This window comes from Pagrus major, chromosome 7, assembly GCF_040436345.1.
Source record: "Pagrus major chromosome 7, Pma_NU_1.0".
NCBI classification, from domain to species: Eukaryota; Metazoa; Chordata; class Actinopteri; order Spariformes; family Sparidae; genus Pagrus; species Pagrus major.
In genome coordinates this window covers 30,466,767-30,485,172 of record NC_133221.1, presented here as the reverse complement: position 1 = coordinate 30,485,172, position 18,406 = coordinate 30,466,767, and the positions used below count along the sequence as shown (strand labels likewise).

The following is an 18,406-nucleotide window of genomic DNA, read 5'->3' as shown; positions in this document are numbered from 1 at the left end:
TGGAGACACAAGAGGAAAAGAGCTCACACACTAAATTACCTAAACAATCAGTTTTTAAAGAAGTCTATGAAAAGGATTATATTTAAAAACAAAAACATTCCATATTGCTATTTGTTGGTCAAGAAACATCGTCAACATCGTGTCAGTCAACTCTCCTTACTCCTTCATATTATAAGTGAAATCTGACTCCTGCTTCACTGCTGTTGTTTGTGATTGTGGTGTTCAATAAAAAAACAAAACAAAGTGCTACTCAACCAGACTGGGGCAAATCTTTATGTAGGTATGCAGGTAATGGCTATAGTCACTGAGCAACACCCACCTGTGGATTCCACAGCATAACAATACACCTTCAAGCTCGAAGCTGAGTAAACATGTTTATATAGAGTCCAAAAGTCTCAGACCACATTGACAATCTCCAAATTTATATCAGTAACAGAAGGGTGTATGTTAGGAGAGGAAATCACACAACCAAGAATTTGCTCTATCACAGTGTGCTGAGGTGTACATGAAATCACATTTGTCTTTTTTTAGTTCCTCAATTTCAACATCCCACCCCAGCTTTATAGCTACAACACAACCACTTGTTTATACACAGCCCCAACAATGGAGGCTTATCTTCATGTAGTCCAGTGAGTAACATGAAATAAATTAGCTTTTCAGTGCAACCCTGCAGTCATATCATCTGAATCCATGTTTGTTGTTATCAGAATGTCACAGCAAAAGAAGATTGTCTTCTTTTGCTTTGACTTGTTTTTTTTGGGGAGGGATTTTGTTTTTCTTTATTACAGAGCAGGGGAATTCCATCTCTTCAAATCTCTTTCACTTTCAAGTCCTTCAGAATAAGAGCTTCAGAAATGCTCTATCAATAGGTACTGGAGGTGATTGTAGGTGATTTGGCCGACAAATTAAACAGAACATATTGTGCTCTGGTGTTATTGTGTGAAGATCATAGAAGCAGTACTGTCCTACTGTGATGTTGATGTGACAGGTCACGTTAGAGTTTTACAGCCTCTTCAGTGCAATTCATGCTCCACCACAGACCTTTATTTTGAAAGGTTAAAACGTCCTCCTTCGCTTCACGGACACAAAGTGCGCAGTCTTGTTCGTCACACGGTATGTTCTGTATCTTATTTCTTTTCTTTAAAGATGCTAACACATTGTCACACTGTTGAAGTGTGTGTCGTTATGGCTCGTGTATTACATGTATATAGTTTATTATAAGTGTTGCTGCTGATCGGAGCTGCTCTTTCTGTGTGACTGTGACGTCTGTCTGGCTCCATGAAGGTACAGGAGGTTAGAAATGAAGACGAACAATGAAGTTTGACCCGGTGAGACGGTGAGAACATCGAGGTCAGTATATATATAATATAAAAGTAAAGGAAAGAATAAATGCAGGCGGATATAATTAGATAGCAGTGTTGGGGTAACTTGCAAAAAAGTAATCCGTTTTTTTCTTGTAACGAGTAACGCAACGCATTAGTTCTGTAATTCAAGTAATCCATTATGGAGAGACTTCTTAGCCTTGGAAGTCTCGTCCTTACCCCCCAAGAGGAACCAGCTGTCTGAGGAGACTTCTCTCTTCTCCTGCGTTACAATCACTACTTTGAAACAGAGTAAAGTAGAGAGCAGGACATTGGCTGAGTGAGTCTGTGTTTGAAAAGAATGCACTTATATAGTTTGCAGTGCAGTGTTGGGCAAGTTACTTTCAAAATGAAATGTATTACATATTACTGGTTACCTTCATTTTAAAGTAATGTATTATGTTACAATATTACTGTCTGCGTAGAGTAATTTATTACTTATTTCACTACTCCTTAGTTACTTTCAACAAAAAGCCCAGATAACCTCTATAGAACACTTAGATAGCCGAGATCTTTCTAAATAAAGGAATGTCCTTGGACTCAGTGATCAGCAGGCAGACTAAGGATCACAGTCTGATATATTATGAGATGATAGGAATAAAGATTTTGAATTGTAGGCTCAGTCATATGAAAGACAACAGACCTGTACCTTCTATAATGTAGCCTATAATGACATGACAGTTAACAAAGAACTGATCTGCTCGGCTGTATTAAACACTCAGAGCCTATATTAATATGGTCGTGTTGGTGTGGATGGATTCTTAAAAAAACAACAAACACTTCACTTCAGTCAGTAACATGGATTGCAACACGTTACGTGACATAACTGTGATATGTTACTGAAGTATCATTAGTAGCACGTTAAATTACTCTATTACTGCTAAAAGAAATATATTACTGTAACATGTTGCTTTTGTAATGCGTTAACAGTAATAACTTGTGTGTTTTGAAAAAAAAAAAGCCAAGGCAACTTTCATTATATTTGTACTTCTATCATCTCTATGTCAGCACTCATAGTTTGCGGGTTCATTAGTTTTATTTTTAAACATCATGTAACAGGCTATCAGAGCCCGCGTTGTATTGTTTTCACTGTCACAGTTGGGCCTAGTACTGTATGCCTCTGCACAGGTCACTGTCAGATTGATACAAACTCAGAGCTGTAAATGTTATAGTACATCTGTCATTCCTATTATCAGGCTGGGACTTACCGACTGTGGGCCGTTAAGAAGGCTACACAATGACGGTAGAGTCAGTACATTCAAAGGTACATGTACAGCTGGCAACACGCCGTCTGGACAATATAACACACAAGCGTGAGTCACAAAAGAGTTTTACTGTACTTTTTGGTAACTCACGTTACTTTTCTCAGTAGAGAACGCAGTCACTTAACAAGTTACTTTTTAATGGCAGTAATCTTGTAACGTAATGAGTTACCTTTTAAAAGTAATGTTACCCAGCACTGTTAGATAGTAGTCACATGGTGGCTCCGAATCCTCACTCACTGACTAATAGTTACTCAGTGAACTATTTTCAGTTGAGAAGACGTTAAAAAGCGTCTGTGGTCACCAGAGATAACATGTTGAAAACTGGTCAAAGTCCAGTGAGTCCAGACACATTGTTTTTATCAGAACATGTGTTTATTGTACAGTGTGAACAGTGATGTGATCAGAATCAGATATATACAGTGTGAACAGTGATGTGATCAGAATCAGATATATACAGTGTGAACAGTGATGTGATCAGAATCAGATATATACAGTGTGAACAGTGATGTGATCAGAATCAGATATATACAGTGTGAACAGTGATGTGATCCGAATCAGATATATACAGTGTGAACAGTGATGTGATCAGAATCAGATATATACAGTGTGAACAGTGATGTGATCAGAATCAGATATATACAGTGTGAACAGTGTAGTGTTCTGACTGTTTTTTCTAAAGCCTTCTACATCTTTGTGTTTGTGTCATTTTTTGAGTGTTTTAAACTAAAATTATGTCCAGATCTTACAAGATGCACCTTTTAAAAACAATCACTCAAGCAGCTTCAAATTACCTGTTCATGTGTGGACAGTTTCTACCTTAAAATCAGGTTAGCCAGGTTTTTTTATTTATGTGACATTTAAGATGTCTGGTCACTGCAGAAAGCTCAAAATAAACTGTTTGCTTGGCAGTTAGTTTAATCTCTGCATGGATTCTGTTTTCTTTTATTTTTCAGATGGTGTCCTCCTTTTGGATTTTATATCTCTCTTCATCATAAAACTCAGTGAGATGACATCTTCAGCCTATAAAAACTGTGATCCAGCTGTATAAAATGAAAAGAAAACCTGCACTATCACCGTCACTATTACTGGTAAAGTAATTTGTTATTACACAAAGCTTTTATTTGCTCCTCCTCGCCAACATTTCCTTCTTTTTGTACACCTTGTTTCTATTCTCTGTCCCTCACACACATCTACAAACATTTTAGTGTCAAGAAAAGAAAATGCAGAAGTGCTTTGTGTTCATCAGAGAGGCTTCATCAGTTCTACTGTATGAAAACAGCTGCCCTGCCTTTAACTTCTGAATAAGAAGAGAGTAGGTGGGGCAAAGTCAAGATGGAGCTGTTTTTAAATATGGCAGGCTACTGGTGTGAAGGTGTGAACTAGGTGGAAAGTTTGTTTACTTTTTTATATATACCATATGTAGTAAACACTGGTGAACCTCCACCTTAACAGACACAGGCCACGTCACAGGAATGTTGCTGAGATTTAACTTGTGCCAGGCCACACAGTGACCTTAGTCAAACAGGCCTAGGGAGTAATGGAGTACATGTAACAGGATTACATAATCAGGATACAAAAAAAACAGTAACTTTATTCCATAAAGGTTACAGAAAAAAAAATAGTAATGACATTACTGATACATTCAGGTAAGAGGGGGATTACTAACATGATTGCAATTTTGAATAAAGAATGATATACTGGTCTGTAACCATGCACATGCACACACATCATGACAAACACTTCACCAGTCTCACACAACATCACTCTGGTCTGTAGTGAAGTGAGTATTTTTAACAGAAAACACACTCGTTATGAAGATTAAATATAAAAGTCATCTTATTGATATTTCTTTTCTTTAGTCTTTATATGTATATGTGTGGTACTGAGGTAATCCAAAAGTAAATCAAGTAATCAAGTTACATTACTTTCATATTGTGATACTTACATTACTGATTACATTGTTTAACAGGTAATCAGTAACTGTATCAGAATACATTTTTAAAGTAACCCTCATAACCCTGCTGTCAAATGACATGAATGTGACCTCATTGACTCACATGTGGTTTCATGCTGGAACTCTTGTTTTTCTACTTTGATCGTCCGTTCTTCTTCACAGATACTTGTGATGAATCTCTCCAGAGGACAGACCCTTACATGTCATCGGGCAGAGTATCAGACAGGGAATAGATGCTGTCCTAAGTGTCCTGTTGGTAAGATTCAATTGAATATTGAAGAGATGTTTCACTTTGGTGGTTACATATGGAGTCTTTTGTTATACTGCCAGGTGCCAACAATGCTGAATAAACCACTTGTGTGCAGATCACTGGTGTTTTAACGCAACAAGAACAAGCTGAACTTCATATATTTTTTAAAGATTTTTTGAAATTTGGCATCATCTGGTGGTAAAGTAGGAATAAGAATGACACTAATAAATTGTCACTTCACCGAGCTGAAAACATGCAACGTACTCTTAAGATTGTATCTTTCCATTTAATAGAAACAATTTATGACATGAAAATAAAACGTTTTTCTTTTCAACAGGTTATCGAGTTAAAACAGACTGCAACGAGCACCGGAGTACTTCCTGTGTGCCCTGCACTGAGGGGACCTTCATGAATCAGCCGACAGGATTAAAACAGTGTTTTCCCTGTACAGACTGCGATGCAGGTAGATTCCTGTTAATATTTCCTAACTATTAGTAGAAACTGAAGACTATGCCTTGATTTAAAAGCTGTAATTAGACTTATTACTGCAAGCCCCACTGTTAATACTGTGTAAGAACTGAGAAACTGTTGAAGATGTGTTGAAGTTTTGAAGATGCACACATTCATTATGAGATAACTGCAACTTACTGATTCAATACTGATGAAAACTTTATGTATCATGAAATATTGTGAGACGTGTTTTGTGTCACAACAGGCTCGTTTCACATAGTTAAGCCACAAGACATTAATTATGATAAAAAGTTCTACATTACCGTTAAAAAAAGCACAATTTCATTCACTTAAAATAACATTAAATTGATAAATACAGTCTAGATATTATTAATGTGGCAAGTGACTATTTTAATTCGACATGGCTGACTAATGGACTGTTTACTCAGGTGTACAGAGAACCATCCTCAGCAGCCATCATTCTTTTGGTCCAACATCACATTATGTTAGTTAATCCAACTTTTTTGTGTTAAAAGGCTTATTAATCATTAAAAAGAAACTGGAAACAGTTTGAAGAAGCAATCAAATTGGCCTTCCTTTGGCTAGTTGGGTATCTGGAGCATCAACATCTGAGGCTTCCATTATAGTCTCAAAATGGCCAGAAAAAATAACTTTGTTTTGAAACTTGTCAGTCTATATTCTGAGAAAGGCTTTTCCATGTGAGAAATTGTCTAGAAACTAAAGCTGTCATATGTTACAGGGTCAGACTGAAAACCTATAAACAGAGAAGATTCCTGTAGAGACATGAGAAAGAATGAAAGGTGCAATTCTTCTGTTCAGTGCAGCTTCACTCAGCAGAATTATTTGCCAATATGCAAATATACCTCTCTTTTCTGTATTGTGTTTTCTGCCTGACAATGTTATTTCAACAACACTAACACACACGTTTCCTTATTCATCCTCACTCATAGTGCAAATAAAAATACAGCATATTGGCTGTCAGTTCAGTAAAAGTGCAGTCAGCTGGTATTCTGTCTATAATGAAGTGGCCAGCATAGTCACCAGATCTCAACTCTATTTACTGTATATTACATAAGAAGTGCCCATCAAGCCAATCTAACAAGTGGGAGGTACTTCAGGAAGCAGGGAGTGACACTTCTCCAGATTACCTCAACAAACTGACAGCTAGAATTTCCACAGGTGAATGTCAAGAGAAGGATTCTTTAACCAAAGCAAAGTGAAGTAAAAATCATCATTTCTAACCTTGTCACTGTCTTGACTATATTTTCTATTCATTTAGCAACTCATTTGGTGAATTACTGTGAGTTTTAATGGAAAACATCAAATTCTTTGTGATTCCAAACTTTTGAGCAGCAGTGTATATTTTTGCACTCAAGTTATTAGCTCTTAATATTATTAACGTTGGTCAGCTCTGTATTTTCCTCATTTTTAAACAGCAGTAAACAAGTTTGAATTACTGGGACTTGAAGTGATAATAGAACTGACCTTTCTTGGCAGAACAACCTCCACCTCTCCCTTTTCCTGCCACAATGAAATCAAAATCTCACTGGGTGGTGTTTATGCATCCATACATCCATCCAGATTTGAATATTGTATTTACAGACCATGACTGACCAATCCCACTCATTCTGACTTAAAGATTTAGTCTCTAGTAGATTAAACTGAATAATAGTTTTGCTTCTCCACAAGTAACCTCTATGTGTGTTGCAGGTTCTGGTGTGAAAATAAAGACGTCATGTACTCCATCGTCAGACACAGTTTGTGAACCACTGGAGGGATTCTTCTGTCTGGACCCTGCAGAGAACGGCTGTATGGCAGCACAGAAACACACAGGCTGTAAACCAGGACAATACATCCGTCACAACGGTTGGTTTTCTTGTGCTGACTTTATACGAGACATATTAAGCTCATTTTCAGGATAAAAATTTTAATAGTAAGGTCTACTTGAATAGGTTTACATGCTTCAATGTGCAAAAGGACCTCTGTTCACCCTCTGTCTGCATATTACCTTCTGTCTCTTTAAGGCCCCCTCCTGAAAAGCCCAGTCTGCTCTGATTGGTCAGGTCCCACAGGCCTGAGCAGCTCTGCCTGTATTAAATCAGCTTAACCAAGTTAGCTGCATTTCTACTGTATGATGTTAACTGCTGATAAACTTCAACTTAGTGGACCAATAGTGAGGCTTAAGTGTGTGACTGGGTTATCATCTGAGTTATTATCACGATAGGGACGGTTAACTTATTTTAATCGGTCTACCCAGAGGTGAAACGGCCTAACTTCAGGGGCCAAAGGGCAGGGATCCAGCCCACAGCTTTGTTTCAGTTTTCTGACAGCGATGTTGACTGATGAACATCTCCAGTGTCCACTGATGTGATAGTTGAATGTCAAATAAATAAATCTTGCCACTCTTGGCTTATTTAACTACCTCACTCAATTGCGTTGTAACAACATCATTTCAGTTGGTCAAGGCATTTTGTTTAGAAAGTAAAATTGTGTGTGTACTTCAGGGTAGGGACGGTAATATAAAACGCAGTACTTGCTTGAGTTTGTAAGCAAGATTGTGGTCCAGCCTGGCAAGATTGCTCAGAGTTTTTGGAATGAGAGAAGATACCAAAACTTCCATTTCTTTATTTGAAACTTTGAAATGTTTGTTCATATCTCCTGGCTCTGGTGGTATTACACTGAACAAAAATATAAATGCAACACTTTTGTTTTTGCTCCCATTTTTCATGAGCTGAACTCAAAGATCTAAAACATTTTCTATATACACAATATAACTATTTCTGTCAAATATTGTTCACAAATCTGTCTAAATCTGTGTTAGTGAGCACTTCTCCTTTGCCGAGATAATCCATCCCACCTCACAGGTGTGGCATATCACGATGCATGAATATTGCACAGGTGTGCCTTAGGCTGGCCACAATAAAAGGCCACTCTGAAATGTGCAGTTTTGCTTTACTGGGGGGGTCAGAAAACCAGTCAGTATCTGGTGTGACCACCATTTGCCCACCAGAGCTGTTGCCCGTGAATTGAATGTTCATTTCTCTACCATAAGCCGTCTCCAAAGGCGTTTCAGACAATTTGGCAGTACATCCAACCGGCCTCACAACCGCAGACCACGTGTAACCACACCAGCCCAGGACCTCCACATCCAGCATGTTCACCTCCAAGATCGTCTGAGACCAGCCACCCGGACAGCTGCTGCAACAATCGGTTTGCATAACCAAAGAATTTCTGCACAAACTGTCAGAAACCGTCTCAGGGAAGCTCATCTGCATGCTCGTCGTCCTCATCGGGGTCTCGACCTGACTGCAGTTCGTCGTTGTAACCGACTTGAGTGGGCAAATGCTCACATTTGATGGCGTCTGGCACGTTGGAGAGGTGTTCTCTTCACGGATGAATCCCGGTTTTCACTGTTCAGGGCAGATGGCAGACGTGTGGGTGAGCGGTTTGCTGATGTCAACGTTGTGGCCTATGGTGGCGGTGGGGTTATGGTATGGGCAGGCGTATGTTATGGACAACGAACACAGGTGCATTTTATTGATGGCATTGTGAATGCACAGAGATACCGTGACGAGATCCTGAGGCCCATTGTTGTGCCATTCATGCACGACCATCACCTCATGTTGCAGCATGATGATGCACGGCCCCATGTCGCAAGGATCTGTACACAATTCCTGGAAGCTGAAAACATCCCAGTTCTTGCATGGCCAGCATACTCACCGGACACGTCACCCACTGAGCATGTTTGGGATGCTCTGGATCGGCGTATACGACAGTGTGTTCCAGTTCCTGCCAATATCCGGCAACTTCGCACAGCCATTGAAGAGGAGTGGACCAACATCCCACAGGCCACAATCAACAACCTGATCAACTCTATGCGAAGGAGATGTGTTGCACTGCGTGAGGCAAATGGTGGTCACACCAGATACTGACTGGTTTTCGCCCATAATCATTTCCCCGGTGACCTCTGCAGGAAAGTCAGGGATAAAAACTTGTAAATACAAGACAAAATAAATATCTTGTGTCTGCTTCCAAAATCTCAACAATCAAATAGTTGTTTAAGTCCACTGAGAGGAAATCAGACAGGTCTGTTGAAATGTACTGATGTCATTTTAAACCTTGATCCTTTCATAATATATCTATGTTAGTTTCAACAGATATCATTTGTATTTGTACAGGAACAGCACAAAGAGACACTGAGTGCTCTGACTGCAGTGAAGGAAAATATTCAGATGGAACATTTCCAATGTGTCTGTCACACACACAGTAAGTGAAGCTTCACAGCAGACACCTAAGGTCTTACAACTGCAGTAAATTCATAGTGTCCTTCAAAATGTCCCTCTTTCATTCCAGATGTGAATCATTAAATCTTCAGTTGATAAAACCAGGAACTGTTTCAACTGATGCTGAATGTGGAGAACAAACATCAGGATCGACAGCAGTTGTGGTCGTCAGTGTAGTGATTTCTATGAACATTGTAGCAGCACTTGCACTTGTAATGATCCTTCTCATAAAGAAAGGATGTCTAAACACAGGTATGATTTTGATTTGGACAATAAAGCTATCATGTTTTTGAAGAATAATAATATTCTGTCACATCACAATGTTGTTAATTATGGTGTTTGTTAATGTTTTGTTACAGAAAAAAGAAGAAATTCAGAGAATGGAAAACCGGTATGTTTTAAACCCTCTTAACTGTTATCATTAAGTCTATTTCACTGTATGCACTGTACAGTAGTAAGTAGGAATGATTTGTCTTCTAAATAATAAAATAATGTCACTAATCGAGCAATATTTCACAAAAAAAGGACGATTTGGAAGAAACAGGGAGATTACAAGATTGCCAACAGTAACACCAGCAGGTGAGACAGCAGTGCATTGAAATGTTCATTGACTGAGCACTGAGGTGTGACTGAGCTACATTATATGATGACTTTATAAATGTAGGCTACAACGTGTCTGTTTAAACTAAATATATTTTTCTCCACAGGATGAGACAGTTACATAAATGTGCAGATGAAGGATGCAGGGACAGGAGAGGACAGAAATTAAATTAGTCCCAGCTGAACTGTAACACTGTGTAACTACCTGCTGTCAGGACAGACGACAGTGTGAAGTTTGCATTGACCAAGCTTCTGGCTAAGATCTGCTGTTGGAGCAGGTACACAGACTACTGCAGCTCCCTTGGGACGTCTTAAAGCAGAGTACTAGTTTCACCATGTTGTACTTTGTATGATGACAGATGAAGATTATTCTTCCTCTAACCACACAGAGAGCCCTGGAAATACAACTTGGAGCAAATGAAAGACTAAGTAGTGTATATACTGATCTTCATTAAGATCACACAGAGCTCAAGGTTGAATCTGAACACCAGACAGACTGAAACTGAAATGGATCTGTCATAAATAAGAACAAGTCACTGGAACAGAGGACGGATGCTGTGTCATGAACTTCAACATGATGGGACAAATCTCTGTCTCTTATCCTTTCTCATGAATGACGGATCCTTTTGAGGATGATCCTTTCACGCCCAATCAAAATACTATGACCTCTTATGAACCTGTTTACCTGTGCAATGTTCCACACAGGTGTTTGGTTTTTTTTAGCATTCCAAAACGTGTTGATAGAGGAGATTATTTATTATAAATATGAAATATTGTCATTGTATTGTTTTCAGTGGAGTTGGTCAAAATGAAAAAAATTATCACATTGTTTTTTGTTTTGCTCAAAGCAAACAAAGATGAATTTAGTAGTAATTATTGGACAGTTTTTACAAGACTGGCACCATTTCTGGTCGGATTGTTTTAAGAGATGAGAATATCAAACCTCCAGTAAATGTGCTCAGGACTCACCTCAGACACTCAGCCAGTCCTTCATGCCTGATAGCCTGTATTTCAACTAAAGGGGCACTTTGTAGTTTTGGAGAAGAAATTCAAACTCAGAATTTCAATACTTATAATATTATTGAGGTAATAATACAAACTCAGAATTATTCATCTTTTCCATAACTGAATAAACCTTAAAGCTTAGAGTGACAGTTCAGGTGTTTTGATGTGGGCTTGTATGAGGTACTTATCCTCGTCAGTGTGTCACCTGCAGTAGATGACTTTCAGCTCTCCCTGTGTGGAGAAGCAGTGTGTAACACTGACAGGGAAGCAGAGCTTTGTACTGCTGAACAGCAGCGACAGCAAGATGTATTTTAGCCACCTAAAAAAATATTCGTTTCAGTGTTCGCTATATTTTGAACATTTTGGGCGCTTTAGGTGTACAATGCTGTTGTTCCCTGTCGGTGCTGCATCATATCTGCCTCATACAACCTCCACATCAAAAGACCTGAACTATCACTGTAAGGTCAGTCTATTCACTTTATTTAGTCATGAAAACTAAGAGTTTGTTCATTTAGATTGTTTAGGTATAAAAAATAAGATCTCTCTCTTCTGATTCAAATGTCTTCCCCAAAACTCCACAGTGCATCTGTAAGTACAGAATAATATTGTGGTTATTGATGTATGATGAGGTGGAAGTGAAAGTGGTGCTGACTGCTGCTTAAGACAAACATCCTGACACACTGACATACTGCTGAGCAGTAAAGTGCAGCCTGCCAGCTGTGGAGTGGTGGGATGTCACTCAACTGCATTTGTTCAACTCAGCACAGAAAATGTGGTAAAAAAGATGAAAATCACAATAAATCTGGTCATATTGACAACTGCAGTTCTGTGAAGGGGCAGTTGGTCACTTCAGTGAGCTGCTGATATACAGGAGCAGCTCTACAAGGTTTAAGTGACGGAGTTTGGTGACTGTTCAACGTGATGACATCACCAACACGACTGTTGGCTGTGTAGTCTGTATGATTATGTTTTTTCAGTCTTATATGCCATTAGTTTCATGACAGACTGCGACTTAAAATTGACAATATGTCATATGTGTGCTTCATGACAGGATCGAAAAATGATTAGTCTTTCTCCATTCACTACCATACAGGGTGTTTCTGAAATAAAGTCTGATGGAGCAAACCGGAAGAGACTGACTTCCTCTCTCTATAAAGTGAACACTCATCTGTACCGCTGTGGTTTGGTCCCACTCCCTCTGTCAGTATATGAGCAGGCTGGGCTGTCCTCCTCAGAGAAGGCCCTGAGTAACTTGGTGCCCTCTCTAAGATATTAGCTGGTGCCCCTTGTATCTTAGACAGTTACCATCACACAGGAGTCATGTTCATATACTCACACAGAAACCACATTACTTTATGTTGAGTTTCTTTATTCTAGAAATAAAACAGTAGTAAAGAAACAATGGCATAAAACAAAATAAAAATACAATATAAATGAGGTATTGCACAAAAATATTATATAAAAAATCAGTGCAGATTTACAAATATAATATAAATACGACTATTGCACAAATAACTATATTACAGAAACCTCAGTGCAATATGCATAATGTAGACATCTGCTGAGAGACCACATGATTTACTTAATGATGGAGAGTCCACTGAGATGTTCTTGACCTGTAGAAGATCTCAGGTAGGTTTTAATGAGTTTGAGCCCAGCTGTGCTGACACGGAGGGGACAGTAGAAGCTGATGCTGCATCACTGGGCTTGTCTGAGGTGACGGGGACAGGAGCACTCGCTGCTGCATCGCTGACAGGTATTAAGGTGGAGGTGTCAGTGTTACACCCTGAAAAGGAAATATCAATAAAGATGCTCAGACACAGTGCTTCCTCTCTAGCAGCTTCACAGAAGGAAATTATTACAAAAGTGTTAACAGAAGGTACAAAAGTTCCATTTTATTTTTACATGTGAAAGATTACATGCTTATCTTAAGAGATGTAAATACATATTTTCTGCAAGTCCATGTTTCACTCTGATTTTCTTCCGTCCTTAAACAGGTAAACCAACAGGTAAATATATTTGCATTTCTCACCCTGTTTTTAACAGGTCAAACCAAATACAAACAGCTAAGTAGACGCAGTCTGTAGATATGGATACATTTGACTTATCCAACTCAATTGTAATGGGAATAACAAAATATGTCAAACACTATTGTCTCTATATTTGTTATATTCCTTGTTTCCAGTTGCTTTAGAAATGAACTCATTAACACATTAGTAATTAACTACACACAAACACATTTGCAGCATTATACTCTGTGTTCCTTCCTGCTAACCATAATCAAAGTGCACATAATATCATATATATCATACTTCTGCTCCGTGCCGCCCACCGAGAGGACGGAGTTAAACTAGCTGTTTTTTAGGAATCAAAACATCATAAAAATGTTACTAAACCACTCAAAATTAGGTCAGCATGTTCATTAAATACACAGAAAACAATGAAACAAACATAAAGTTCAGGAGGTAAGAGCTGCTCCTGCAGCTTCTTATAGGATGAAGCATCCATGGATCTATTATTAAAATGAGAAAATGAGACTTTGGGGGGGCTTTTCTGGCCTTTAGAAAACTTTTTGACGGTTTAAAAGTCCATGACTTAAAAATATGGAATACAAAGATTAGCAATTAACAGTGGTTACAGCTGGAGGTGTCCTGAGAACAGTTTTACAGGCTTCTCTTTTACTATTACGGCCTATGGGAAAAATGCTTTCTGGGCCCCATGGGATTTTTTGTTGCAATATCACGAGTGGCCACTGGGAAAAATCGGCGTGTCTGCTGAGAGGCGGCGCCATATCCAGGTCTTATTATAGATCCATGGAAGCATCGTGGCCGAGAGCTCCCCCTTCCGGTCTCTGCAGGCGTGACTAATCAATCACAAGCGTCACCTCTCATAAGGCTCAACAGGCAGATCACAGATAGGTTTATTTATAACCTTTCTAAGGTTTTAACCTGGTTTTCACCTGTTTTTACCTTTTCACAGGACTTACATGTTTCAACCTATTTAACAATTTTAACCTTATTCTCATTCATTTGAAATTATGACTTATGAAAGTACTTTTCTACATTTTTAGCTGACCTATTTATGAATGACTTCTCTCATCCCCGTAACTGTTTTTAACAACTCATTTGATTGACTGTTTTTTAACTGATTTTAATGACCCTTTACCGTCTTATGAGCGTATCAGTCTATCACATCAGCAGGTGTCTCACATTACATCCGTCTCTTTCCTGTTAACTTAATAGAGAATAGAAAATACTGGGCCTATTTAATAGGTTATGTAGTTATGCTGTTGTGGGCTTTTTTAGCCATGTTTGAGAAATAACACCATTAAAATAGTATTAGTAAAAAAGTTGTAAAAGTTAATAGTTTTGATGTTTTTCTTTCTTCCCTCATTTGTGGCGCCACTATGGATGGATGGCACACCTAGCATTTGCCTATACTGCCTACATTGTCTTTGCTACAAAAACAAACAGAAAAACCTACAGACAAACACAAAATCTGCTTACTGTTCATGCAGCAATGAATAACACCTGCTGGAAAATCTACTTGAAAAAGGCGTTTACTTCCCAAATACAGAAAGGAAGGCAGCAATTGTTTACTTCAAATGTCACATGCCAGTGTGACCTGAGCATCACATGAACCCTGCTGGTTTATTTAAATGATTTTATATGGGCTCATAACGACCTCAGCTGGTTCACCACGTAAATTAACACAAATAATGTTTCCTTGAAATTACTCAAAACTAAAATATACCAAAATGAAAACATGATAAATAGCTTTTAAGTACAATGTACTTCCCATAATACAAGTGCAAATAACTAATATTATGGGAAGACACAAGGTAACATTTTCCTATGATGGTTGTGTCTTATAGTAGTTTATTCTTGGTGTCCCCACGGACCCAAGTCTGTATTTGTTGTATGAAAAAGAAGTTTGTAAGATGATGGTTAAATACACATGAAGTTAATAGACTCTCAATTTGAAATTGCTTGTGCTAGTGAGTGTTGTGATAGAGCTGGTGTGAACATGGTTTCAAGTCATCTTTTATGATGAATTTTGCTACACTGACACAGTTTAAGCCTAAATATAAATAATTGCTGTGGTCGTGAACGGATGATAGGCTTGGCCACCTCAGTCAGCGGCGTCGAAGGACGAGACACTTTTTGCACACGCAAGTCACAAGAATAAATAAAATAACCTGATACTAACTATTAGGAGGTAGTTATGGAAAATCGCCGACAGTGTCATATAAGGGAATCCAGTCATTTAGTCAGTTATTTTAAATAGATGCAAGAGTGCAAAAGCAGTGCAAAACGTTTGACATGGATTGTGCAAGGTCACAGTAGAGATGTACAGTATATTGCAATGTGCAAAATAAAAGTGTCTGGTGACTAAAACTTTACATCAATGTAAGTGAAAGGGGAGGGAGGGGGGTCAGTGTCAGGGGGGGTCACAGGTCTTGTTAATGAGGCAAGTTGCAGATGGGAAGAAACTGTTCCTATGGTGAGAGGTTTTGGTCCTGATGGACCGCAGCCTCCTGCCAGGGGAGAGTCTCAAAAAGTTTGTGTCTGGGATGGGAGGGGTCGGCAGCTATCTTACCTTAATGTCTCAGGGTCCTGGAGGCGTGCAGGTTGGCAGATAGCAGCCGATCACCTTCTCAGCAGAGCGAGATGCACTGCAGTCTGCCCTTGTCCCTGGCAGTGGCAGCAGCGTGCCAGATGGTGATGGAAGAAGTGAGGATGACCTCGATGGCAGTGTAGAAGTGCACCATCATCGTCTTTGGCTGGCTGAATTTCTTCAACTGCCACAGGAAGTACATCCTCTGCTGGGCTTTTCTGATGACAGAGCTGATGTTGAGCTCACACTTCAGATCCTGGGAGATGATGGTGACCAGGAAGCGGCAGGACTCCACTGTGTTGATGGTGCCGTCACATATTGTGATGGGGGTGAAGTCCACAATCATCTCCACTGTTTTTAGAGCGTTGAGCTCTAAGTTGTTCTCGCTTCACCAAGTCACCTGAATTGACTATTGAATTGAAATGCTATTTTCCCTCCTCCTTATAATAACCGCTGAAACATATTTATGTAGATGTCACAGGGCAGGACTGCACCTGTGTCCCTGGCAGTCCTGAGAGAGGACATCAACCAAAGCACACAAAGGCAGCAGCACAGCAGTCCACTGAACTCACTTTGTCACCATACTATCTCAATACAACTGGTTTAGTGTCACAATCAATAAAACACTCAGTGACAGTGACAGTCTGCTGTGAGATGTGTTTTTAACCTCAGCGATGTTCGTGTGAATCAGGTGAATTGTTGTTAAACTGCTCCAGAAACAACTTTGTCACCAGGAGGCTCTTTGAACAAGCAGGTACACTGAGTGGTCTGGATTCATTTTTAGAAGGCAGAACAGATCTTTTAAAATTCCCACATATCCAACAGATCTGGTAAAACCATCAATGATCAGGGGAGTAAGAAGATGAGCACATTGGACAGGTTGTAAGCACTTCACAAAGGAGAGAAGTCTGTGAAACTCACACACATACACACACAACTCCTTCCTATCAACACAAATTTAAGTAAAAGTAGCAATACCACAGTGTAAAAATAATGTCAAATGAAATATGGGAGCACTTTAATACTGCTAGAATCTGGAGTTCATGTCATCCTGGACACTAAAGATAAATATGCATCATATTCAGAAATGGACAGTGGTCATATCTGCAGAAGATTCATTAGCAACCATGTCTGAAGTCTGAACACAAGTGATATCTGCTGTCTGGATATTTCAAAATATTAACAAAGTGATTTTAAGTCATACCTGATGATATCATGAGTCATAGATGTTGTAGTTGGAGCATATCTAACTCCTGGTATGGGACCACTGTTATACTGCTAGAGTCTGTCAGGATACTGTATAGATACGACCAGTAACCGAGCACAAGTGATTTCTGCTGTCTGGATATTTCAAAATATTTGAAGTCAGATCTTAAGTGTATCTGACAGTCACATCCGATGTCAGGAAAGACTAGTACATCACCATGTGTCATATTTCAACAGGATTAACTGGTCTTGTCTGTTAACTATGAAAAAATATAACAGAAAAATAACAGAAATGACATAGAAAACCACTTGAGTGCATATAACCCACTTTTATTAAATTAAATAAAGGCACCAAACACTTTTTATCTCATAATGTAATAATGTACTAATAATTTTGACTTACAATTGAAATATTTATTCAACAAGCTTAGTTTTCATCTTTTTTTCTTTAACTGGTGGAAACGGGCGTCCACAGGATGTAGCAGGGGCTTCCAAGAGTCTCTCTCATGAATTCATTGATCTCCGGCCCTAACGTCAGGTATTTTAGACCCCCACAAAGTGGAGATCATAACTGGAGCTCTTGTAGAAACACCTGCTGCTCACACACAAATCCCACAGTTTACATCCATCAATTCAAACAAACTTTATTGGCATGGATGAAGTTACATTATCACCAAACTTAAATGACATATTATTGAATGACGACATTTTACACAAGAAAACTAAATAAATCAGTTGCTGCATAGAATCTCTGTGAGTCGATCACGCACGCACACGCGTCACTGAACGCCATGGAAACAACGCTGACCAAAGCTATAAAGAAAAGAGTTGACCTGCTGCGGGTCTGTTGTTGGAAAGTTGAAATCTCGGAAACCCGATCGACTGGAAGACTTCATCACAAACACACCTGTTGGATTATACCTGATCACCTGGAAGATTATTCTCATACAAACCTTTTGGATTACTTACCTCGAGCCATCACTCTGGAACAGGGTAAATCTGGACTCATCAGACCACATGACCTTTTTTCCATTGCTCCAGAGTCTAATCGTTATGCTCCCTAGATAACTGAAGCCTTTTTTTCAGAGTAACCTCACTGATAAGTGGTTTTCCTAAGGCTACACAGCTGTTTAGTCCCAATCCCCTGAGTTCAATTTTTTGTTTCCTCACCTCTCCTCCAGACTGCACCTGGCCTTCATCTGATTTGGACCCAGGAACTGCCAAAACAGTCCCCACCTCTTCAGACTCCTTTTGTGGTCAAGTTCCGTTGATAGATAAAGTACTTATATAAGCTTATTGTAAGTGAATGAATAGGCTAATTGTCATGTCCTGCAGTAGGACGACTTTCTGCTTATAACAGCAGGAGGTTGAAGTGGCTCCAAGGTCAGTTTATG

The 18,406-nt window shown here is 39.1% G+C and overlaps 1 protein-coding gene across 1 annotated transcript; it reads left to right on the top strand.

Annotated features, from left to right (window-relative positions):
* The first annotated feature begins 1,286 nt into the window (after window positions 1-1,286).
* Window positions 1,287-12,320, top strand: LOC140999760 (tumor necrosis factor receptor superfamily member 14-like). The gene is made up of 10 exons (XM_073470286.1): window positions 1,287-1,350; window positions 3,580-3,714; window positions 4,743-4,836; window positions 5,168-5,293; window positions 7,012-7,167; window positions 9,480-9,567; window positions 9,655-9,836; window positions 9,944-9,975; window positions 10,110-10,163; window positions 10,292-12,320. The coding sequence occupies exons 2-9, from the start codon at window positions 3,676-3,678 to the stop codon at window positions 10,152-10,154; spliced, it is 762 nt and encodes a 253-aa protein (XP_073326387.1). The 5' UTR covers window positions 1,287-1,350; window positions 3,580-3,675; the 3' UTR covers window positions 10,155-10,163; window positions 10,292-12,320.
* Window positions 12,321-18,406: the final 6,086 nt, after the last annotated feature.